This window comes from Jaculus jaculus, chromosome 1, assembly GCF_020740685.1.
Source record: "Jaculus jaculus isolate mJacJac1 chromosome 1, mJacJac1.mat.Y.cur, whole genome shotgun sequence".
In the NCBI taxonomy this organism is placed as follows: Eukaryota; Metazoa; Chordata; class Mammalia; order Rodentia; family Dipodidae; genus Jaculus; species Jaculus jaculus.
The window spans coordinates 172982943-173007442 of NC_059102.1; the positions used below are offsets into that span (position 1 = coordinate 172982943).

The following is a 24500-nucleotide window of genomic DNA, read 5'->3' on the forward strand; positions in this document are numbered from 1 at the left end:
TTCCAGATTATTAATTTTTGTGGAGTAGATGTTTTGGAAGTAGGCTCAGTTGATTCTTCCAATTTCATTGATGTCTGTTGTGATCTCTCCTTTTTAATTTCTGATTTTGTTAATTTGAGACTTTTCCTATTTTTTTTTTTGTTTTCTTCTCAATTTGGCCAAAGGTTTGTCAATTTTGTTTATTCTTTCAAACAATCAGCTCTTTGTTTCATCAATTTTTAAAATTCTTTTCTTAGTTTGTAATTCATTAATTTATGTTCTAATCTTGATTATTTCTTTCCATGTGAAGATCTTGGTTTGGATTTTTCTTGATTTTCCATCACCTTTGGTTGGACAGTCTGGTTATTGATTTGGGATCTCTCTATCTTTGTAATGAAGACATTAAAGGTTATGAATATCCCCCTTAGGACTGTCTTCATTATGTCCCATAAGTTTTGGAAAGTTTTATTTTCATTATCATTCAATTCTAGAAATTTTACAATTTCTTTTTTTTTTTTTAATTTCTTCCATGATTCCTTTACTGTTTAAAAGTCTGTTGTTTAGTCTCCAGGAGCTAGAGGAGTTCTTGATGTGTCTCTTGTTAATGTCTAGATTTAAAACATTGTGATGTGTTGTGATATGATGTAAGAAGTTATTTCAATTTTTCTGACTGTGAAGACATCCTTTATAGCATAATATATGATAAATTTGGGGGAACAATCCATGGGCTGCTGAGAAGAATGTGTGTTCTGTAGAGTTGGGGTGGAAAGTTCTGTAGATATCAGTTAGGTCTAGTTGATCTATGATATTGTTGAGCTCTATTATTTCCCTATTGATTTTCTGCTTGGATGATCTGTCTGTTGATGATAGTGAAGTATTGAAGTCTCTGCCTTTGATAGTGTTGGTGTTTGTTTATGTTTTATTGACAGGTAGATTTTGTTTATAAACTGTGGTGCATCTATGTTTGGCACATACATATTTATGATTGTGATGTTGGATTATTCGCTTGATGAGTAAGAGGTGGCTTTTTTTGTCCTTTTTGATTACTTTTTGTTTAGTCTATTTTATCAGATATTAATATAGCAATACCTGCTTGTTTTTTTTTATTTACATTTGCTTGAAATATCATTTTCCAACCTTTCACACTGTAGAGGTGTCTGTCTACCTTTAGTGGCGAGGTGGGTTTCTTGAAGATAGCAGATAGAAGGGTCCAGTTTTGTGATCCATCCTAATAACCTGTGTCTTTTGTTGAGTAAAATAAGACCATTAATATTTAAGGTTATTACTGTGAGGCTTGAATTAATCCCAGACATAATGAGGTATTTTATTGGGTTTGGTGCTTTCTTGTGTATATACTGTTTTCAGCCAGGTGTATTTTGGTTATTGTGATCTTCTTCTTGTTGGCTCTTGAGATGGGTTGTTTGACTGTTCTGTGTGGAGTATTCCCACACTTTTTCTCTGTAGATTTGGCTTTGTGTTAATATAATCTTACAGTTGACTTTTTTTCATGGAAGGTTTTACTTTTACTATCTGTTATGAGTGATACTTTTGCTGGGTAAAGTAACTTAGGTTAGAAACTATAGTTTTTCAAAATTTGAGGTGTTCCATTCCATACCTTTCTGGATTTCATGTTTTCCATTGAAAAATGTGATGTAATTCTGGTGGGATTGCCTTTGTATGTTGTGAATTGTTTTTCTCTTGCAGCTTTTAACATTCTCTGTTTGTTTTTACTGTTAATGATTTTAACTATGATGTGTCTTGGATATTTTCTTATTTTTTCCTGTCTGTTTGGTGTTCTGTGGGCTTCTTATATCTGGATGGGGCACCCCATCCTTGCAACAGCAAGATTTGGAAATTTTTTCTTCAAAAATTTTATTGAGGGCTGGAGAGATGGCTTAGTGGTTAAGCGCTTGCATATGAAGCCTAAGGACCCCAGTTCGAGGCTCGATTCCCCAGGACCCTAGTTAGCCAGATGCACAAGGGGTACTTGCATCCGGAATTCGTTTGCAGTGGCTGGAGGCCCTGGCGTGCCCATTCTCTCTCTCTCTCTCTCTCTCTCTCTGCTTCTTTCTCTGTCTGTCACTTTCATATAAATAAATAAACATAAAAAACAACAAAAAATTATTGAATAAATTGTCTGTCTCTGGCCTGGATTTTCTCTCCTTCTGGCATACTCATGATCTGGATGTTTGGTCATTTTAGGATGTCACACAGTTCCCTCATATTCTGTTCACTTGAGTTTTTTGAACTTAGCATAGGTTTTAGCCTCATGATAAATTTCTTTAGTCTTTTCTTTCAGGTCAGAGATTCTGTCTTCCACATGAGTGTCTCCATTGGTGAGGAGTTCTAGAGATGTTTTTAAAATTTCTATTTGATTTTTTATTTTCTGTTAGTCATTTTTCATCATGCCCATCTCTTTTTTGAGGTTTGATTGATTTTAATCGAGTTCTGGTTTTCTTGATGCTTCCTGGAGTTCATTCTTGCATTAGATCAAGCCTTCATTAAGCTTAAACAATTAGTTGTTGTGATCTTCCATTTCTTGACTTACCTTCAATTTATTCCTATCTTTTTGGAGGTTCTAAAGTTTTCTTCAATCAAGTGAAGCCTACTGTCAAACCTGAATGCTCTAGGAGAGGATTCTGTTCAATTTTATTGATATGATTGTTGATTCATTAATAGTTTGTTTCTAGTTCAGTGACCTTTTTTTTTTATTGATCAGTCTCATTGGATATTGTGTTTTCATTTTGGGAATGAATTTCTATTGATTTCTCTATGATTTCATTGGAGGCTTCCATTGTTGACTAAGTATCCTTGGTGGAGAGCTCTCAGTTTTCTGATTTTTGTTAGTTTTCTTGCATTGTTTTAGGGATTTTAAGAATACTCTTTATTTTATTGAGGCGGAAGCATGTTTTTGTCCTTCAGTCCATGCACCCTCTGACTCAGGAGAACAGAGATTTTGGTACCTAGTGGCCAGTAAGGAAACCATAGCAAAAGGCTTGATTCCACAGCTCACACAGGGACCAGCTCTCCCCATTCAAGGCCCAGTGGGAACTACCAGAACCTGGAGACTTGGAGGAGCAATGGAACAAGGACCTGCCCTACTTAGTGCTGTGCCCTCCAGCATGCAGGCCAGCACAGGGATCCCAGACCAGGGAGGTAGGAGGAGCCCAGAAACAGGGTTCTGGCCTACTCCAGACAACAGCACCAGCCCACACACTGTCTGAACAGTGGGGGAGGTGGAAGGAGCCCAGAAACAGGGTCTGGTCTACTTATTCCAGACAGCCATGCCAGCCCACTCACAGTCCAAGCAAAGAACTCAGACCAAGGAGGTGGGAAACAGGGGTCTGGCCTACTCACTCTAGACTGCTACACCAGCCCCCACACTGTCTACACAAGGATCTCAGACTGGGCGGGTGGATGGGAGGAGTCCAAAAACAGGGGTCTGGTACTCACTCCAGACTGTCCCTACCCACACAATGTCTGCACAAGGAACTCAATCTTGGGAGGTGGGAGGAGCTCAGATATATTTCTGGCCTAATCACTTCAGACTGCTGCACCTGGCCACACACTGTCCATGCAAGGAAGCCCTGAACTTTCTAATTATAAATGCAATAACATACAAAACATTTGTTCTATTTCTTATACATTAGTGAAGATTTTATTCAAGTTGCAATCTTTAGTAAGAGGCTTTCTTGTTTTACACTAGAAAGGAGTAAATTTACCTACTATTAGATTTAGCAAGGTTACTAAGAAAGGACTGGACTATGGAAGTAAATACAATAATTTGATGAGAAGTATGTAAATTACATGTAAGCTATGAATTCCTCACTTCCTGGAAGGGCATTACATTCTTCATTGGTAATTGATCCCTATATTTATTTGAGATATGAGAGAGAGAGAGAGAGAGAGGGGGAGAAAACAAGTATATGGGTGCACCAGGGCCTCTTTCTGTTGCAAACAAACTCCAGACTAATGCACTGCTTTTTGCATTTGGCTATATGTGGGTACTAGGGAATTGAATCTGGGCCAGGATTTGCATGCAAGTGCCTTTAACTGCTTATCCATCTTTCAAGGCCCTATTCCTTAGATATATATTCAAAGAAACATAATTAAAAGTTAACTTAAGTTTATTTCCTTAAAGCTATCCAAAGTAATTAAATGCATTATAATTATAGGAAAATTGATTTTTTTAATCTTCAAACTCTTTAAGTAGATGTACAATGCAATAAATTGGAAGATATACATGTAAAGATTACAGATACTCTGTTATTTTTTACCAAAACAAAGGATAAACTAGTCACACTGAGCTGTTCTTACTAAAGAATTATTTTCTAATGATTTTTTATTTGTCATTTTCTGTACAGGAAAAGAACTAAAGATAAAATTGTTAATTTTTTCATATAAGTGTTAGTACCTGTTTTTTTTTTCTTTTAATTAACTAATTCGGATTATGCTGAAAGAGATCAGAAGCAAGGTAACACTTCTTTTTTTTTTTTTTTTTTTTTGAAGTAGCCAGTTATGGACACAGGAACAACAACAACAAAAACATAAGTCTGATTCAAGATGGGGATAAGGAGCAGCATACTGATTCTTCCTTAATTTTTACTTTTTCCTTCCCACATTGGTGAGCCCCTTCCAAGTCTGTGGTATCCTCCCTGGCCCACCAACCAATTAAAACCCTTCAATATACATTTGAACTCACCAGAGAAACTTATCCAAACTGGATGGTTAATTCATAAGAAGACTTGATCCATGCTGCTGTGTGGATTTTCCTGGATCTTCCCACTTGACTTTTCTCAATTGTGGGGTGAGGCAGGGATCCCTCTGAGCTTGAGAACTTCTACTCTCTCTGAAAATAGATCTTTATAATTTATCCTTTTACATGTCTATGTATATTAGGGGGTTTTTTGGTTAAAAAAAAAAGAGAGAGAGAGAAACTTGAAATCAACAGGCTTCAGGTGTTCTAAGCCAATTCAGAACCCAAAGTGGCTTCAGTGCTCTCAATGCTATAATATATTTGTAGGTCCTGCTAAGATTGGAAGATGGGCAAGCTATCTAGATTCTGAAGCCTGATTTTTTTTTTCCTCCTGGGGGAGTAGGTTGAGATACTATAGTGCTATATAGCCCCTGAAACCCAGATGCTGGTTGTTAAGTCACTGAAGCCAAACTCTCCTGGAAAGATCTAAATGAATCCCTTAATGCCCTATTTATAACAGCTGTATTTTTTTTAAAGAAGACATTATATACATTAGGATATTTGTTAGAACCAAGCAAATTATTCCTTGAGAATCTCTCATCACTTATAGGATATTTTTACTTTTATTTATTGATTTTAACTTATTGATTTTTTTTTAAAATAAAAAGCTTGTACTTTTATATACCTTCTCCCTTGTCCTCATTCCAGTGAAGGCCCTCCTTGATGAAGCTAGTGGTATTCATTGTAGAATCCTAAATGTCTCAGTCAGTCTTTGTGGGGTGGGAGTCCATCTACTCTGAGCTCTTACAATATTTCTATACCCTCTGGCACAATGTTCCCTGAACTTTGACTACTGAGTTAGTGTTGAGATTTCTGTAGCCTCTAGATCTCTCTTTAGATGAGGTTTGGGTGACCACAGTGTCTGTCACCATCTCTCTGGAACTGGTTTTGAGGCTACCAGTAAGAATAGTATTCATGTCACTACTTCTGACATGACATCTATGACATCTGAGCCCAGGTATATGTAGTGAGGTTACTCATCTGGCAGTTAGTAGTCTGCTATCTATTCTTGATGTATTGATCTATCCTAAATCTCCTGAGCATTCTCCACCAAAAGTGAGAGCAACTTGGTTTAAAGGTGATAGGCATAGTTATTAGAGACTTATTAATTTGTATGGCCACTCTTCTTAGCTAAAAACCAGTGGAGGTTCCCTCTGGAGTCTATGGTTTCCCATTCTTTGGAATCTAGTTTGGTTCCCAGTACTAGATATGATTTCTCTCCCACTGAGTGATTACCTGTATAGACTGTGTGCCCCAGGTATGTGCACCTTACCAGGGTGGACAATTTTGTTTCTGGCAGGATCTTCATGCTCTTGACAACCACTGTAAGCCAGAAGCTACCATGGCATTTTTCTAGGATCATTAGGGCAAGCCAGAAGAGAGCTGGTTTCCCTCCTAGTTCTAGCATGGTGCCTTGACATTCTGTGAGAGCAGGCTGTGGTGCCTTCACCAGTAGGCTCTTACATTTTACCTCTGGCAGGTAACCAAGTGTTTTGGACATGGCCTGGGGACCTCATGTGTCTCTCTGACCAACAGCACACTGTGGGGGGCAACCCAATTCTGGCCCTGGGATTTAGCAGCCAGAGCCCAAATTTACTTATTTTTTGAGACAAGAACCCAAAATGTCTAAACATCTTCATCCTGCTTTAATCCACTTTAGTACTACGATTATAGGCAAGTGTCTATTATAAAAAATAAATTTCTTCTGAAAACTAATAAGCATTTTAAATATTATACCTAATTATGGGATCACTATTAGTTCATTTATTGTTCTTTGGCTGTAGTGATTAAATTAAGGATTCTCTTTTAATAGAAGCATTGGAGTTTCATACCCAGTAATACATAAGCTAGATGTAGTATCGAATGTACAATTCCAGCACCCAAGGGCTGGAAGATAAGGATCACAAGCTCAAGGTTATCCTCAGCCAAGACCTTTTACCTTGTCTTGAAACAGAGTAATTCTGATTTATGATATATGTGTGCCTAACTCATGACATATTGAACTATTTGTGAATCATTTTATGTCAATAAAATATATATTATTTTTGTAATGCCACATGACAGTAATCAGGTTATCATTTGTGTTATATAGTGATCCTTGTTTGTACATCCTTTCTTCAAGTTCAGGCCAACTGTAAATGGTATAGCTAGAACTACCAACCTGATTTTGAGAAGGTAAGAAGATAACACATGTTGGTCCACAGAAGACATACACCTTCAAACTGAGTATCATTATTCCCCTTTAATTGGTGAAAGACCTTGTGAGAGTGTCATGAAAGCACAAACGTATGTTAGAAAAGCTTATATATACTCTCTTCTGCAGCTCTGTCACCTAGTGGAATATATGCTATAGTTTAAACCTCATTAACTGACGACCAGTTTACACAAACATAACTGGCGAAGCACAACCACATATACTTCTTATTACTGTCAATATAGTATATGCTGTTCTGATTATTGTTAGTATGTTTGTTTAGAACCTTACCTCCCTTGCTTTGAGATTTGGAAGCTAAATTACATTTTTAACAAAATATGTGGAAAATACATAATGTGTTCTCAGAGGTATACTATATTGTCTTACTTGAAGAGTTACTTACTTTCTACAGACAAAATAAAGCTTCTAAAACAGGAGTCATATTCAATCCTTGACAATGATGGAATTATAAAAATACATCTTTATTCTTAATAAAGACAATGTTTTCAATGCGTTGTGCAATTTTAAAGTTTAATGCTATATTATAAAGTATTAGAAAAAACAAATATATTTAGATTCTGTATCTGCGTTTCCACGTGGACTATTATCAATGTGACCTCAAAACCTTGAAGTGGAATGGGAAAGATGTGGACTTGGAACTTTTATTTATGGTCTTCCCTATATCACATATAATTATTAGCTGTTAAGAAAATTGCACTCTTCAATAAATACTTGTTATATATCCATATCTTAAAATATAAATCAACTATTCAGAGTTAATAATTAGGTTTACAAAACATTTAACTTCCTAAGAAAATTTTATTTTATTCATTATACAGCAGTTAAGAATAAACCTGCCTTAAGATTTCAAGCTTGACAAACATGTGGCAAATTTTAAAAGTACCCAACCAAGATATAATTTTACATATAACAGACAATTATTTCATAACCTGAAGCTATTTATCATAACATTTTCTCGTTGTTATTCACTCACTTCTGCCTCTAAAATAACCCCTGACACTAGAATAGTGGTTCTCTACTAGGGGTGACTTTGTCCCCTAGGGGGCACTTGGTAATGTTACAATCTTGGTTGTCATAGCAGAAAGGGGTGTTAAATGGCATTTAATGTGTAGAAGGCAGACACTATGGACCCACCATGAAGAATCCAGGCCAAATGCTGACAGAGCCAAATGTTTTAACTTATGTAGAGACCTCAGTCCCCATCATATGAGTAGCATCACTTCCACTGAACTTCTGAAAAGAGTTGGCTGCTAAATGGCAAATAGAATTTAAAAGTCAACTAATTATCATTACCAAAAGTAACAGTTAACTTTATGTAGCAAAATGGTTGTTAGGATAGTTAAAGTACAACAACAACTTAAAATGACAGAACAGAGGGTATATAGATGGCCTTCCACATCTAAGAGTTCAGTCAACATGTAGTGAAAATATTTTGAAAATTTTGCATCTGTACTCTGTAAGTGTGTACACTTTTCCTTGCCCCTATCTCCTGAACAGTTCAGATAACAACCATTCATACTGTATTAGGTACTGTAAGTACCCTAGAGAGGATAGGAAGTGTAAGGGAGGATGTGTGACGTTATATGCAAATACTATCATAGTATAGAAGAAGTTGGAGAATCCACAAATTTTTGTTTTGTTTTGTTATGAAGGGACTCCTGAAATCAGTCAGGTATGAAGACTGAGAATGCTGATGGGATACCACTTACTTTTCCTTGACCCTGCTCTGCCTTTTTTCCTTTTTGGGGGAGGTGGGAGCACTAGGGGCATTGAAGAGCCCATGGCCTCATGCCTGCTAGGCAGTCACAGTATCACTGAGCTATTTGTACAGCCCTGCTCTGCCAATTTAATCAGAGAATGAGGACTGCTCTGTAAACTGTTTCCTTTGCTCATTTTTCTAGGCTATGATAAAATTTAATAATATATAACACCTGGAAAATGGCAAAGTGTTCTCAAAATGTCAAAATGTAAACAGTTTTACTTATTTTTTCATGTTTGTCATATCCATTAATTTTCTGCTGTTTAAATTGTTTTCTGCTGTTTAAATTGTTTTATTTTCTGTATCCATTTTACAATAGCCTCTCATAAATGCAAATAGCAGAGTACATATAAGACTTAGTACAACATTGTAAGTCAGTTGTTTTCTCTTCTCATCCACACAAATTTTCATTGAAAAGTATCTGTATCATAAGAGAGAGCCCAATTTAAAACAAAAAGAATCCCATTGTTACTAGATAAAGAAATTGTTCAGTAATTATTCACTTATGCACTCACATCCTGTGTATTTTCTCATGGTCAACAAAATGATTTAAATTGTTCAAGTTATCCCACTATTTAAAGAGAAAAGTATCTACAATAATTTTAAACCATGAAGTTAACTTAATTTCACCATTGGCTGCTTTTTTCATACTTTTTTTCAGTTCTTCCTTTCACACATAGCAATAGCTTTTGGTCTCATTGGGATCTAGATTCAGTTTACATTCTTACTCAAAAATAAAATATATTCAATTTTCTGTCACTCCAGATACCATCTGATTGTGCCTTATAGTAAATTCACGTTAAGTACTTCATTTCATCTGGATGAACCTCTTCCAAGGGTGTTCCCAGTTCAGCTTTTAAACTTCTCTGTGCTGCTCGTCTTACACCAATGGCATTGTTTTCTTCAAGCTCGCCTGGATGACTGCAGCAACTGCTGGTAAAACAACCTGGAAAGGTAATTTTAGCATCTGATCTCTGCTGTAGCAAAAGCTTATTTTCAATGTTAAATAAAAAGATGCTAAAAGCTCAATGTAATAATCCTTTGTCAACATTTTCATTTAGATGACAATTTTTCTTGGCATCAGCCCCAATTTTATTGTCATTTTCATGATTAAGAGTACACATATCTGCCATAATTTGAACTTGCTGTTCATCAAGATGGTTGGTATTTATTTCAGGCATTGTGACAAAATGTTTGATCTGTCCTACAATATCACATGTCTGGCACGAGACGCAGATGGGCCCGCTATTAGCTTTTTCAAAATAAATGTTTATTTTATTTGAGAAATGGGTAGGTTTGTTAAGTTCTTATCAGCCAGAGAAATATTTTTGTAGTTTACATTTCAAAAATGAGTGAGAGTTTTCAAATTATTACAGTTGTCTTTATATCTGAAATAATATGTGCATGAAAAGCTCTAGAATTTTTCACTAGATAGGAAATATGTGTCATACACTAATGAATAGTCATGCTAAATATATTAGAAAAACTGGAACAGGAAAAGTCTATTTTTATTTATACAAATCAATTTCTTAATTTCATCAGCATAAAAGCCTCATTTCTATTAATGATGAATTTATTTAGGGCATCTTTTACTTCTTTGTTCCTGAGACTGTAGATCAAGGGGTTCAACATGGGGATGATGACTGTGTAGAAGACAGAGGCCATCTTGTCTGTGTCAAGAGAATGGTTAGAACTGGGCTGTAAGTACATAAAGATGAGAGTCCCATAGAAAATGGTCACTGCCATCATGTGGGAGCCACATGTAGAGAAAGCTTTGCGTCTTCCCTCAGCTGACCGCATCCTCAGGATAGCAGAGATAATGTACAAATAGGAGACAAAGACAATGAGAAGAGAGGAAACAAACATGATACCAGCACAAGCAAAGATCCATACCTGTTTGGAGTGTGTGTCCGAGCAAGTTAGCCTAAGGAGAGGCATGTCATCACAATAGAAGTGATTGATGATGTTAGAGTGGCAATAGCAGAGTCGGAAGGTAAGGATGGCATGAAATAATGCCACTAGGAAGCTATAGCTATAGGGGACAGCAACAAGCTGAAAGCATATTCCTGGGGACATTGTGACCGTATAGAGCAGAGGGTTACAAATGGCCACATACCTGTCATAGGCCATGGAAGCAAGCAGCAAGCACTCAGCTGTCATGAATGCCAAGAAGCAGCCTAGCTGAGCGGCACATGCATTGAAGGATATCACATTTTGTTTGTATAAGAAATTCCCAAGCATCTTGGGTGTGATGACAGAAGAGTAACAGAAATCAACAAATGCCAGGTTGCTGAGGAAGAAGTACATGGGCGTGTTGAGTCTTGCATCTGTTCGAATGACCAAGATCAAACCCAGGTTGCCTGCGACTGTGCAAAGGTAGATGGATAAGAACACCACAAAGAGGGGCATCTTCAACTCCTGACGCTCCGTGAGCCCCACAAGGACGAACTCTGTCACCTGGGTGCAGTTTACCTGAGCCATGGGCCTTCAGGACATCTGCTTGCAAAGAGAGGAAAGTAATATGCTTAGCATTTATACATTGTTTTTACCTTACAGTATACTGATAATCAGTTTTGCTGCTCAAATTAACTTATACATTCCAAATATTAAAATGATTAGCATACTTGGAGTCTGAGGTCAAGACGAAGATGAAAAGGACGTTTTTTTAGAAAATCCATATTTCTCTCCTCTTTAAATTGTTGTAGGAAATAAATCGATCCATAGTCTCTCAATATCTTTGCAATATGTTTTACTTTTTCTTTCCCTTGTTCATCTAAAACATGTGAAGGGAGATGAGCTCTCTTCCAATTAATTTTTTTTTTTTTTTTGGTTTTCTGAGTTGGGGTCTCACTCTAGTACAGGCTTACCTGGATTTCACTACGAAGTTCCAGTATGGCCTCGAACTCACAACAATCCTCCAATCTCTGTCTCTAGAGTGGTGGGATTTTTGTCATCCTTGCTTGGTCATGGAAAGGTAAACGTTAATTTCTATAATAGCATCCAATTCTTCTGACCCTTGGAAAACAACAACAAAAAAGTAACCAATATCATTCTCTATTTCTAATATACAAAGTGGAAAACAGATAACATAATTTTGCTGATGGGTGTATGTTACTATCCCAGGTAACATGGCCAGGTTTTGAAAAGAGAGGGTTTCTAATCATAAACTGCAATGTATTAGTTTACTGCCTGTTCTGTTCAAATGGACTATAGATTTCATTTTGGAGTTATTCAGTCTTTTCCCATCCATATCTAATATATTATATGCTCTAGAAAATAACATATAACTGAAGTAAAGTTACAGGAAACATTATTCAGCCTTATTTAAGAAAATGTCTAAAATGTTTTATTATAAATTCTACTTTGTTATATTTTTATATAATAAAATAGTTATTTGGATTAAATTTGAAAATGTGTTCAAAAAACATACCTGGGCAGCCTAAGTTTCTGTTTCTTTACCAAGGAAGGTTTTGTAAGCAGTTAACTATGCGATTTTGTTAGTGAATCTATCTTAATGGGTCTAATGATGAAAGAGACATCATCATAAAAATTGCAGCCTATGCCCCATAGGAATCCCAAAGTAGGCTAGGGATCAATTAACAAGATTCTTTAGTTTTGATACACTACAGATCTTAAGGTCTACTTTTGTCATAACATTGTTCCAACTGTCTCACTTATAAAATGGTATTTATGTATTCTTGACTTAATTGTATTATCTTTGAAAAATATGAAAATTACTTTGTGAAAATCATTATTCAGAAGAACTGAGTATGTAAATCCCATGAACCTACTCCAGAGTTTTCCAAAGTATAGTGTTTTCATTAGTATACTCTTTACTCATTAGATATATTCATAATGTGTTTCCTCATCTAGACAATTGGCCCCTACTGTTGCTTATGTTTCTTCATTATCTGTTTTAAAGGGCATTGTTTCATGATATTAGCCCATCTGTTGTCATAGGAGGAGGATAATAATTTATTTAAAAAAAATATTGGGAATGAATCTACAATGGACTGAATTATACTTCCCTGTATACTTACAGATGACACTCATTTTTAAAGTATTTTTATTGATTAGTTTTGTATTCAGCAAATACAGTCAGTTTGGTACCATTATTAGGCTCATCCATGACCTACCCCCTCCCCTTGACCCCTCCTTGTTGAGGTATATGGGTCGTGCATTGTGGGGTTAGCCCACAGTTTTGGGTAAGATAAATGTCTCTGCATATCATAACCAAACATGTGGCTCTGACATTCTTTCTGCCCCCTCTTTTGCAAAAATTCCCTGAGCCATGTTGGGTTCATTTTTGGTCTGCTTCAGTGATGAGGTATTGGGGGCCTCTGGTTCTCTGGCTCTCTGATTTGGTAGGAGTTGATTTTGATGAGGTCATGGAGGTTGAGCCTTTTGGTGGCATCAATGTCCTTGTAAATAAAGACACACCAGTCTTTGTTTCTGGCTCTCTCCTCTGTTCACAAAGAAGAGGTCATAGGAACACATAGAAAGATGATTCAGAAATGGAGCCCCAAGTAGTAAAGAATCAGACAGAAACTTGGTACTGGATGTCTTGAGTCAAGGATAGTGAGGAAAATCAGTTTTCGTAAATTAAAATGCTAGTCTACATTATTTTTTCATTGAATGAGGGAGTGTCTTTGAGGGAGAAAAATAATTCTGTAAATGCAAAAGGTTTTGTGAGCTCTAGGGTAGAAGCAGGGAAAGGAACAATGGGATTGCTTTCGTTTTCTAAAAGAGTTATTTGTGGCATTTAAAGATATCAGGCAAGTTGTCATGCAATTAATTGCTGATAAGCCAAAGCTGCAAACCTGTCTTAGGTTTCAAAAAGCAAGAGAGAAAAGTAGATAAGTGAGCACACAAAGTGCACTTGAAATAAATAAGTACAAGGCCAGTAAGGTGTTCTAAGTTTTAAGATAATTTGTATCTTCTTGTTTGGGGAGGTAGAATATTAAATTAGACGTGTATGCTTCACTCAATATTATAAGCTAACTTAAAGCCAATTAGCTAACAGAGATGGTTCCCAGTTACTACATTAATTTGGGATGAAGTGTGCTTGAAAAATAATGTCAATGTTAATGGGTGTTTTCGTTTTGAAAGGAAATATGCATTGTGCTGTAACTGGCCATGCTAAGTGAGCAATGCATGCATCCTAGCATGACAGCAGATGAAGCTGGAAGAAGTGACAATACTATTCAAAATTATTTCAAGAAATATATTTTTAAATAAATATGTCCATCATTAAAGTCACTATAATGAGACATTCAAATACAGAAAGTAAATTCTGGGGAAAACTTGAACTCCAGTAAAATCCTAAATATAGTTTCCTAAGTAGACAAATAGCAGAAGCAGGAGTAAGGCACCCTTACAGGTATAAATAGGTCTGCCATCCCCACTCACTATTCATTCAGTGACAGAATGTATTCCTGACTAAGAGTCACCACTTAGAAAGTCTTGAACAATAATATTGAAGGATCAGTATCTAAATTCTACAGAAAAGTCCTGATATGTTACTTTTAAAATCTGATTTCTGGACCCAGCCAAATACAGTTTGTACTGATTTGTGTTGTGTAGCTAGTCATTCCTGACTGAAATATCCTCTTATGAATGATACATAATGACACACTTCAAAAGGAAAAGCAAAAAGACAACCTTTTTTAAAAAAAGTCGTTAAAATATGCTATTTTATAAAGTCAGTTTTCAATACAAACTCAGAAGCCATGAAAACCCAAAGAAGAAAGAATACCTCATGTTGGAGTATGAGTCAGGGATAGAATACTCTTGTGTAACTTTTCCTGGGGAGATATGAACAAACATCTCTTCATCCCATATAGGGAACCCAGGACAGACCAAACAAAAACAAATCTACTCAAGCCTAGGTGAATGAAAAATTGACTTTATTGTAGTTACTTGTAGGAACAGAGCTGACTAAAGGCAACTACCTCATTAAGTGATCTTAGCATAGGTGATGATTCACATAAGTTCTATTCAGGGGTTCCTTGTATAATTTGCAGGCAGCTCAACCAAAAAGTGCCTTATCTGAAACAATTTCAAATTGATTTTATAAAGATGAGGTGAGGAAACATTTGTGAATCTAAAAAGTTTCTGAACTTATTAAGTCTTGTAACTGTTATGACCTTCCTATGCAGGGCAAGCTTCTGAGTCTCCTGAGCACCCCTATCCCTTAAGGGAAGGAATATTTCAATCTGGTGTGACTAACTACACAACACAAGTCAGTAAAAACTATCTATGACTGGGTCCAGAAATCAGATTTATTATACATGGCTTTGAAACACATGCATCATGGGACTATACAAAGTTAATGTCACACCACACTGTGGAGTAAATTTAGATGTGGCAGAATTAGTCCTGAAAAGTTAATAAGAAAAGTCTAACGAAGCCTCATGAAATAAAGGATATTAGGACTTCCAGTTAAGATGGCTGTGTAGGAACCAAGCCAAAGCAGCCTATGGGAGAAAAAGAAAAGAAAAAAAAAAGAAGAAAGAAAGAAAAACAGCAAAATATACTCTATACAAAAATGTGAGGTATATAAGAAATTATCAATTATAGCAGAGAAGTAGGAGAGATCCAGAGTGCCTAGAGCCCACAGAAACAGGCAGAAATGGTCTAGCAGCAGAGGCACCAGGTCTATGTGGCCACAGCTGCCAGGTTTGGCCTGAGTTGCATGAAAATCCAGATGAGGGGATTTTCCACTCACACTGGCCTGCTCAAAAACTCAAGATACATGAAGGGAGGATGGCAGGGAAGAATGGATGTGCAGCTAGTGAGAAAGAGGATCATGTGGACCAGTGGGAGAACTAGAGCTACCAACCACAGATCCCCCCCCCCATGGTATAAAAAAAGGAGAATTTCACTCCAAAGGCATAGTAGGCATCTTCAACAAAATCATAGAAGAAAACTTCCCCCAGATTGGGAAAGAGATGTCGATGCAGATACAGGAAGCCTTTAGAAAACCAAAGAGACAAAACCCGGAAAGAACCTCTTGCCACCATATTATAATCAAATTACCAAACACACACACCAAAGAGAAAATATTGAAAGCAGTTAGAGAGAAAAATCCAGTCACCTATAAAGGCAAACCTACCAGGGTCAGAGCAGATTACTCAACACAAACTTTAAAAGCCAGAAGAGCTTGGAGTGATATATTCCAAGTTCTGAAAGATAATAACTGTCAACCAAGGTTATTTTATCCTGCAAAGCTATCCATTCAAATAGATAGAGAAATAAGGTCATTCCACAACAAAAGCAGGCTAAAGAGATATTTGAAGAGAAATCCAGCTCTACAGAAAATACTTGAAAAGATTCTCCACATTGAAGAGAAAGAAAAGCAAACCCTACTCAAATACTACCTAATACAAGAGAGCAAAGGTAAAATCAGAAGTATAAAACAAACAAAAAAATGGAAAAAATAAATACACACCTTTAAAAAAATTATTTTTGTCTATTTTTCTTTTATTTATTTGAGAGCAACAGAAAAAGAGGCAGATAGAGAGAGAGAGAGAATGGGTGGGCCAGGGCCTCCAGCCACGGCAAACAAACTCCAAATGTGTGTGCCCCCTGGTACATCTGGCTAACATGGGTCATGGGGAACTGAGCCTCGAACTGGGGTCTTTAGGCTTCACAGACAAGTGCTTAACTGCCAAGCTTCCTCTCCAGCCCCAAATACACATCTTTTAATAATAACTTTTAATATCAATGGCCTCAATGACCCAACCAAAAGACATAGGTTTGCAGATTTAAAAAGCAGGGTGTGGGATGCAGAGATGGCTTAGTGGATGGGAAGAATCAATATTATGAAAATGGCAATCGTACCAAAAGTATTCTACACATTCAATGCAGACCCCATCAAAATTTCAAAATGGCATTCTTTATAGAAATAGAAAAAAAAAATCCAAGAATTCATTAGGAAGCACAAAAAAACCTCAAATATCTGAAACAATTTTGAGCAACAAAAATAAGGCTAGTGATATCATCATACCTGATTTTAACATATATTACAGAGCCACAGTAACAAAAACAGCATGTTACTGGCACAAAAAACAGACGTGTAGATTAATAGAGCAGAATATAGGACATAGATGTAATCCTGGGTAGCTATAGCTACCTGATATTTGACAAAAATACTTATTAGAGAAATGACAGCCTCTTCAGCAAATTGTGCTAGGAAAACTTGATATGTATCTATAGAAGGAGGAAAATAGATTCTTCTCTCTTCATGCACAAAAATTAAATCCAAATGTATCAAAGACCTTAATATCAGACCTGAAACTCTGAAACTGCTAGAGGAAGAAGTAGGTGAAATCCTTTAATGCATTGGTCTTGGCAATGGATTTCTGAATATAACCCCAAGCTCAGGCAATCAAACCACAAATTAACCACTGGGACCTCATGAAATTACAAAGATTCTGTACTGCAAAGGACACTATGAATAGAGCAAAGAAGCAAACTACATAATTGGAGAAAATCTTTTCCAGCTATATATCTGATAGAGGATTAATATATAGGATATAGAAAGAACTCAAAAAATTAAATAATGGACTGGTGAGATGGCTTAGTGGTTACTTGCTTGCCTGTGAAGCCTAAGGACCCCGGTTCAAGGCTCGATTCCCCAGGACCCACGTTAGCCAGATGCACAAAGGGGCACATGCGTCTGGAGTTCGTTTGCAGTGGCTACAAGCCCTGGCGTGCCCACTCTCCTCTCTCTCTCTCTCTGTCTGCCTCTTTCTCTCTCTGTTGCTCTCAAATAAATAAATAAATAATCTTTTTAAAAATTAAATAATAAGAAATCAAACAACCCAATTAAAAACTGGGCTATGGAAATAAATAGAGAGTTCTCAAAATAAGAAATATGGATGCCATATAGACATCTAAAAATTACTGTACAATCCTAGTCATCAGGGAAATACAGATTAAAACTACATTGAAAATCCATCTCACTTCTGTCAGATTGGCTACCATTATGAAAACCAATGATAATAAATGCTGGCAATGATGTGGATAAAGAGGAACACTTGTACACTGTTGCTGGGAATGGACTCTGGTCCAGCCATTGTGGAAATCACTGTGGAGGTCCCTGAGACAGCTAAAAATAGATCTACCATACGACCCAGCTATAGCACTCCTAGGAATATATCCTAAGGATTCATCTCACTACCTTAGAAATACTTGTTCAACCACTCTATTCACAATAGCTGGGAAATGGAACCAACCTAGATGTCCCTCAACTGATGAGTGGATAATGAAGATATGACACATTTACACTATGGAAATCTACTCAGTGGTAAAGAAAAATGAAGTTATGAAATTTTCAGGAAAATAGATGGATCAGGAAAGGCTTATACTAAGTGAGGTAAGCCAGGCCCAGAAAGCCAAACATCACATGTTCTCTCTGATATGTGGATCCTAGCTATAGATGATTGAACTTCTGTGTTAGTAGGAAAAAAAAAAAAAAAAAAAAACCTCAGTAGCAGAGTCTAATAAGCTAGAAAGAATATAAAGGACATAGAAAGGAAGGGAGAGAGGGACTTAATAGGATGGTATTGTGTATATGTACAAGAATAGATTAATTGGGGTGAAAAGGCCTAAGTGAATTCAGGGAACAGATTGAGTAAAGGAAAGATGTAGGGTAGTTAATCAAAACCAGAAGATACAAATAAATCATATGGAAACATGTTTTAGGAAAATGAAATACACACAAGCCATAGATTGTTTTAGAAAATTTTCAGTGCCAGGGATAGGATACCTTCTGGTGAGTTGTTGGCCAGGGAGGTCCCTGATACTCCCAAAACATTACAGGCCATTGCTGAGGCCCTTGGTTTCCCTATAGGAAGAGATGGTAAGACCCTATTGCAGAAGACTTTGTTTCTCTTAAGTTCTGCCATTGCAATTTGTGATGTCTTCAGCAATAGGGACTTGCCATCTATCTCTGGTAGGCAACCAAAATCAGTGGCCATAATCTATATTGTTTTAGGGTATAGCCTCCCTAACTAAAAACTCACTGGGCAATGATTCATCACTGGTGCTATAATTTATGATTAATAATTTATGACTTCTGGTCCCAGCTTTTTTCACTCATGTAGGAGATCTCCATCCAAAATCTAAAATTTTCAGTGCCAGGGATGGGATACCTTCCAGTGAGTTGTTGGCCAGGGAGGTTCCTGATGCCTCCAAACATTATAGGCCATTGCTGAGGCCCTTGGTGTCCTACCAGGAATAGATGGTAGGATTCTATTGCTAAAGATTCCATATACGTGGACTGCCAGATCACTGAGAAATCCTACTGGACCAGAGCTGAAACCCTTCTCCATGTTGACCAGCTGAAAGAAAGCAGGAAAAATCCCACTGCATGCAGCTCAATGGGAGAGAGATATCACCTGTGAAGATACTCCACAGTGGACACTTCAAGCCTTATATTTGGCCAGCCAGGCCAAATTAGCCAATGACTGCAATAATGGCACGTCTATTTGGGGGAAACCAACTGCCCTCTAATTGGACTGGAGGCCTGCTCCATGGGAGGAAATACATCCCTGATACTGAAAACCTACAACACGGGTAATCATGAGCACTAGGGATGTAACATCAGCTACTGTCTAGCTAGATGTATATACTATGCTCACCAAATTGGCCAGTAAGCACTTCTCTTAATGTTCATACCCAAATATTAATGCTACTCTCACTTTTTTGTTAGAGAACTTTCTTTTTGAATATGGCAGTGACCTTGGGATGACTCAGAAGGCATTACGGTGCTGAGAAGAAGTGACAGAGAGGTGCTCAGCACTGCAAAATCTCTATCACAACTTCCAAGGCTCAGGTTCCATTGCAGAAGACGTGGCAGAAAGAATTTAAGAGCCAAAGGAAGGGAGGACTCCTTACAACATGCTCCTCCAGACACCAAATGGCCTGGATATCCATGATCTCACAGCGCCTGACACTACCTACACAAGACCATCCTAATAGGAGGAAAAGATCATGACATCAAAGTAAAAGAGACTGATTGGGGGAGGGGATGTGATGCACAGTGGATTTTCAAAGGGGAAAGTGGGGGGAGGGAGGGAATTACCATGGAGTATTGTTTACAATCATGGAAGTTGTTAATTATAAAAAATTAAAAATTAAAAAAAAATGCTCGGCTAGACCTGCTAATTAGCAGAACATTTTCATAACATGCACACAGCTCCAGGCTCGATCCCCAGTACTACAAATGAACAAAATAAATAAATAAATATTTAAACACTAAAAAAAAAAAATTTAAAAGGCAGATATCAGGCACAAACAGCAAATTTGGGGGATGGTTCTATATGTCAGTGCATGTACACAACCAGAGGAATAAAATGCAAATCAAAATCTTTCAACACAAAAGGAATTCAATAGGAACAATGAAAACTATAAACACATAAACCTCTTGAAATACAGTTACCACTGTCCTCACTGATGGTCTGAGAACCTCTTCCAGGAGATGGCAATAGACATTGAAGAGACTCAAAATAAAACAATGCAGAAAATCAGAGGCTGCAAAGAGCTCAACACTAAAAGGAACTTGCAACATACCCTCCAAGGTTTATAGAACATTTAAGAAGAGGGAACAGAAGCATTGTAAGAGTCACAGAGTTAGAAGGAGTATCCTATTGCCATCTCCCTCGTAGATTGATGCATTTGTGACCACACAGTGAATACCAATGACTAAATCCACTGCGTGGGGTCTTCAGTGACATGGGGGTGGAGTAGAGGAAACATAAGGGCAAAACCCAAGAGGGTTATCACCCCCACACACATGTATGCACACACGCACACGTGCATATGCACACACATGTGCATATAAACAAATACATTTTAAAAAGAAAAGAAAATATTAGGGAGTGGTGGCTCATGCCTTTAGACCCATCACTTGGGAGGCAGAGATAGGAGGATTTTCATGAGTTCAAGGTCACCCTGAGACCACATAATAAATTCCAGGTCAGCCTATTTTAGAGAGAGACCCTACTTCAAAACCACCACCCCCCACAAAAAAATAAAAAGAAATGACCCACATTAATTGAAGGGAGTATAAATTGACTGCTTGTTCTAATACAAAGGCAAAGATACTAAAATCTAACTAAAATGCAAGATCCAATTACTGGATATCTACAGGAGACACAGGTTACACTAGAAATTAATAACATATTGAGGAGCTGACAAGATGGCTCAGTGCTTGAAGGCACTTCAATGCAAAAATTACCTGCAGAGTTCAATTTCCAACCCACTTAAGTAAGCCAGACAAAAAAGTGGTACAAATTTCTGGTGTTCATTTTTCAGTGACAAGAGGTCCTGTGTCATGCATCCAGACACACGCACGCACACACACACACACACACACACACACACACACACCACTCAGGTGTAAATAAACAAATCTACTGAATATAGAAATATGGAATACCTTTCTATATGTGTCATATGTAGTAGACAGCTGAGTAGCAATAATAAATTCACAAAAATGGCTTACTTCCAAAACTCACAGGGAAAGATTCCCTTACAAAATGAACAGATCAGTAATGACTACCAAATAAAACACAGGTATTATAAATATTTTTTTAAAGTTGGGAAAACATTGCCACCACCATTCAGCACTGGCTGGGAGGATGTGAAATGACCATCCGACATGCAAAATACGTTTAATGGAGGGTCGAGAGGGAGCTCTTGAGTGCTCTCTAAACTGACTATACTTGCATGTTTTATTCAGTTTCAGGTTGTCAAAGGTAAGGGAAGGGTGAGCATTAGACAAGCCAAGAGTTTGCATTAGATCAGATCATGAATTGTTTATCAGGACATCTTTGGAGAATCTTATGAGCCCTTGTTTTCTAGGTGCTCCACCAAAGTTGCACAGTTTTCCATGCCCCAGGCTTAGCCTGTTCAAAGTTTAACCTTTTGCCAATTAGCTTGATATCCACAAAACATCATGAGGAAAAGCTGTTTCTTTATTAAATAATTTCCTTAGTTAGTTGAGCATAAAGGTCTGGCTCTAGTAGCCACGAATTTCTTTAGAGCATCTTTCACGTCCTTATTCCTGAGGCTGTAGATCAAGGGGTTCAACATGGGGATGATGACTGTGTAGAAGACAGACGCCATCTTGTCTGTGTCGAGAGAATGTTCAGTACTGGGTTGTAAGTACATAAAGATGAGAGTCCCATAGAATAGGCTCACGGCCATCATGTGGGAGCTGCATGTGGAAAAGGCTTTGCGTCTTCCCTCAGCTGAGTGCATCCTCAGGATGGCAGAGAGAATGAACATGTAGGAGACAAACACAATCAGAACAGATGTAATGAATGTGATTCCGGCACAGACCAAAATCGACAGCTGCTTGGAGTCAGTGTCTGAGCATGTTAGCCTGAGGAGAGGCATGTCGTCACAATAGAAGTGATTGATGATATTGGAGTGGCCATAGGAGAGGCTGAAGGTGACAACAGTATGAAACAATGCCATCAGAAAGCTATAGCTATAGGGGACAGCGACAAGCTGGATGCATATTGCTGGTGACATTGTGACCATGTACAAGAGAGGGTTAAAAATGGCTGCATACCTATCATAAGCCATGGAAGCAAGCAGCAAGCACTCTGAAACCATGAATGTGAGGAAGCAGCCTAGCTGAGCGGCACATGCATTGAAGGAGATCACATTTTGTTTGTACAAGAAATTCCCAAGCATCTTGGGTGTGATGACAGAAGAGTAACAGAAATCAACAAATGCCAGGTTGCTGAGGAAGAAGTACATGGGCGTGTTGAGTCTTGCATCTGTTCTAATGACCAAGATCAAACCCAGGTTGCCTGCGACTGTGCAAAGGTAGATGGATAAGAACACCACAAAGAGGGGCATCTTCAACTCCTGACGCTCCGTGAGCCCCACAAGGACGAACTCTGTCACCTGGGTGCAGTTTACCTGAGCCATGGGCCTTCAGGACGTCTGCATGCAAGAAGAGGAGAGTGATATGTTTGCATTTATATGCTATTTTACCTTACTACACTGAAAAACAATTTTATTGCTCACATGAATGGGTGCAGTTTATCTGAGCCACGAACTTTAATAACTTCTAGATCAACAAGTAGACTAAAGCCCAAGTAGCGTTTTGATATTTTACTTCCTATAAGTATTGCTTTGTTTGTTTTTATAGTGTATTATCAAAAGTGGATTTTTTGTGATTTCCCTCTTTATATAGAGATTTATATTGTACTAATTATTTGAAGTGGAAGGCAGGTAAGACGTATTTAAGTAAAAAGTAAATCTTTCTCTAAACCCATCTGTCATTTATATAAAGATATTTCCAATAAACTATTTATATTCCTTCATTTTTGGTTCAAATATTTACTTTTTATGTTGACAACTACTGCTTAATTTCATAAAATACATAAACAGTGCTTTTGTAGAACAAATATTTAATTTACTAAATAAATTTAAATTTCTGTAGTCATGTTACTCAGATACTTCAATGTGTGCCTTAAGTCAAATATAAATACACAGGTGCTGGGGAGATGTCTCAGTGGTTAAAGGTACTTGCTTGCAAAGTTGGATTTCTCAGGGATGATTCCAGAGCACACACATAAAACCAGATGCACAAAGTGCCTCAGGCATCTGGAGTTCATTTGCAGTGGCAACAGGCCTTGACATGCCCATTTTTCTCTTGCTTTCATCTTTGTTCCTCTCTCTCCTTGCAAATAAATTTAAAAAAAAAATTAAAAATGAAGACATGCATTTAATCAGAAAGCTTACTATCTTGGAAGAAGGGGGCTAACGGAAGCAGAAAGAAAGAGGTGTTGGGTGAATATGGTCAAATTACATGAAAGACATGAATACAAATATCATTATGAAGCCCATAACTTTGTACAACTAAACTTAAAAATTGCTTATTATTCCAATGCTTACAGAAAATATTTCTCCATTATTAATTCATCATCCACATGTATTTTATTTTACAATGTAGTCTTAATGGCATCTTTGTAAGTCAAAAGCTGAAAATAGCTACCTGTTTGGAAAGCACAAGAAAAGGGTTTATTTCCTCCATTTTGTTCCACTAGATGACAATGGATATATCTTGTTTTATGCCTGCATTACAAACAGAAAAGGAGAAAATAAGAGAGATACAACTTAGTTAATATCAGACAGTTGTTTTGAGCATAGTACTGTCCTCGGAAACCTAATACATACTTCTTTTTGTTTGACATGGGGCTGCACTCTATATAGCCTATCTTATCCCCAAACTCCCCTTTTTTTTCCCTGGTCTCCCAACAGCTAGTGTTACAGGCATGCACCACCATGGTACTTTATCATCATTTTCAAGGTATATGGTAAGGAAATGGGATAAAGAAATGAATCCTTACATGATCTTATAATATTAGTTTGAATATAATTTATATTTGATTTGAAAAAAGTCTGAAGCCAGGCGTGGTAGCACATGCCTTTAATCCCAGCACTCAGGAGGCAGAGGTAGGAGAATCACTGTGAGTTCAAGGACACCTTGAGACACCATAGTGAATTCCAGGTCAGCCTGGGCTAGAGTGAGACCCTACCTTGAAAAACAAAACAAACAAACAAACAAAAACAACAGCAAAAAATAAATAAATATAAATAGGAAAAGTTTGAGAAGTTGTTTTCCAAATCAATTTACAAGCCATGTCTCTTTCGATGTTATCAATTTTTTATAAATGGGTTTGGATTAGGTTTCACACATGTTAATTAGGGTTACCTATTGTACTTGAATTTAGATCTTTGTTTCTTACTAATTTTACCAAACT

At 37.2% G+C, this 24500-nt stretch overlaps 2 protein-coding genes and 1 pseudogene across 2 annotated transcripts; all 3 read right to left on the reverse strand.

Annotated features, from left to right (window-relative positions):
* Positions 1-9220: 9220 nt before the first annotated feature.
* LOC101598666 lies at positions 9221-9914 on the reverse strand (annotated as a pseudogene).
* A 316-nt stretch (positions 9915-10230) lies between these two features.
* On the reverse strand, positions 10231-11190 carry LOC101598959 (olfactory receptor 1044). Its single transcript, XM_012952420.2, has one exon. The coding sequence runs from the start codon at positions 11188-11190 to the stop codon at positions 10231-10233; it is 960 nt and encodes a 319-aa protein (XP_012807874.2).
* A 4883-nt stretch (positions 11191-16073) lies between these two features.
* Positions 16074-22659, reverse strand: LOC101609325 (olfactory receptor 8U9-like). Its single transcript, XM_045141534.1, has 4 exons — positions 21744-22659; positions 21290-21309; positions 18990-19055; positions 16074-16088 (listed from the first exon to the last, which is right to left on the reverse strand). Exons 1-4 carry the CDS (start codon positions 22657-22659, stop codon positions 16074-16076), a joined length of 1017 nt encoding a protein of 338 aa, XP_044997469.1.
* Positions 22660-24500: the final 1841 nt, after the last annotated feature.

Bases quoted from the DNA above. Each gene is read 5' to 3' on its own strand.
- LOC101598959 (XM_012952420.2), bottom strand. From the start codon at position 11,190: ATGGCTCAGGTAAACTGCACCCAGGTGACAGAGTTCGTCCTTGTGGGG.
- LOC101609325 (XM_045141534.1), bottom strand. From the start codon at position 22,659: ATGGCTCAGGTAAACTGCACCCAGGTGACAGAGTTCGTCCTTGTGGGG. The intron at 21,310-21,743 runs CTACTAGAGCCA...TTCCCAACTTTA, and splicing joins TGCTCTAAAGAAATTCGTGG to AAAAAATATTTATAATACCT. The intron at 19,056-21,289 runs GTGTTTTATTTG...GCTTTCTTTCAG, and splicing joins AAAAAATATTTATAATACCT to CTGGTCAACATGGAGAAGGG.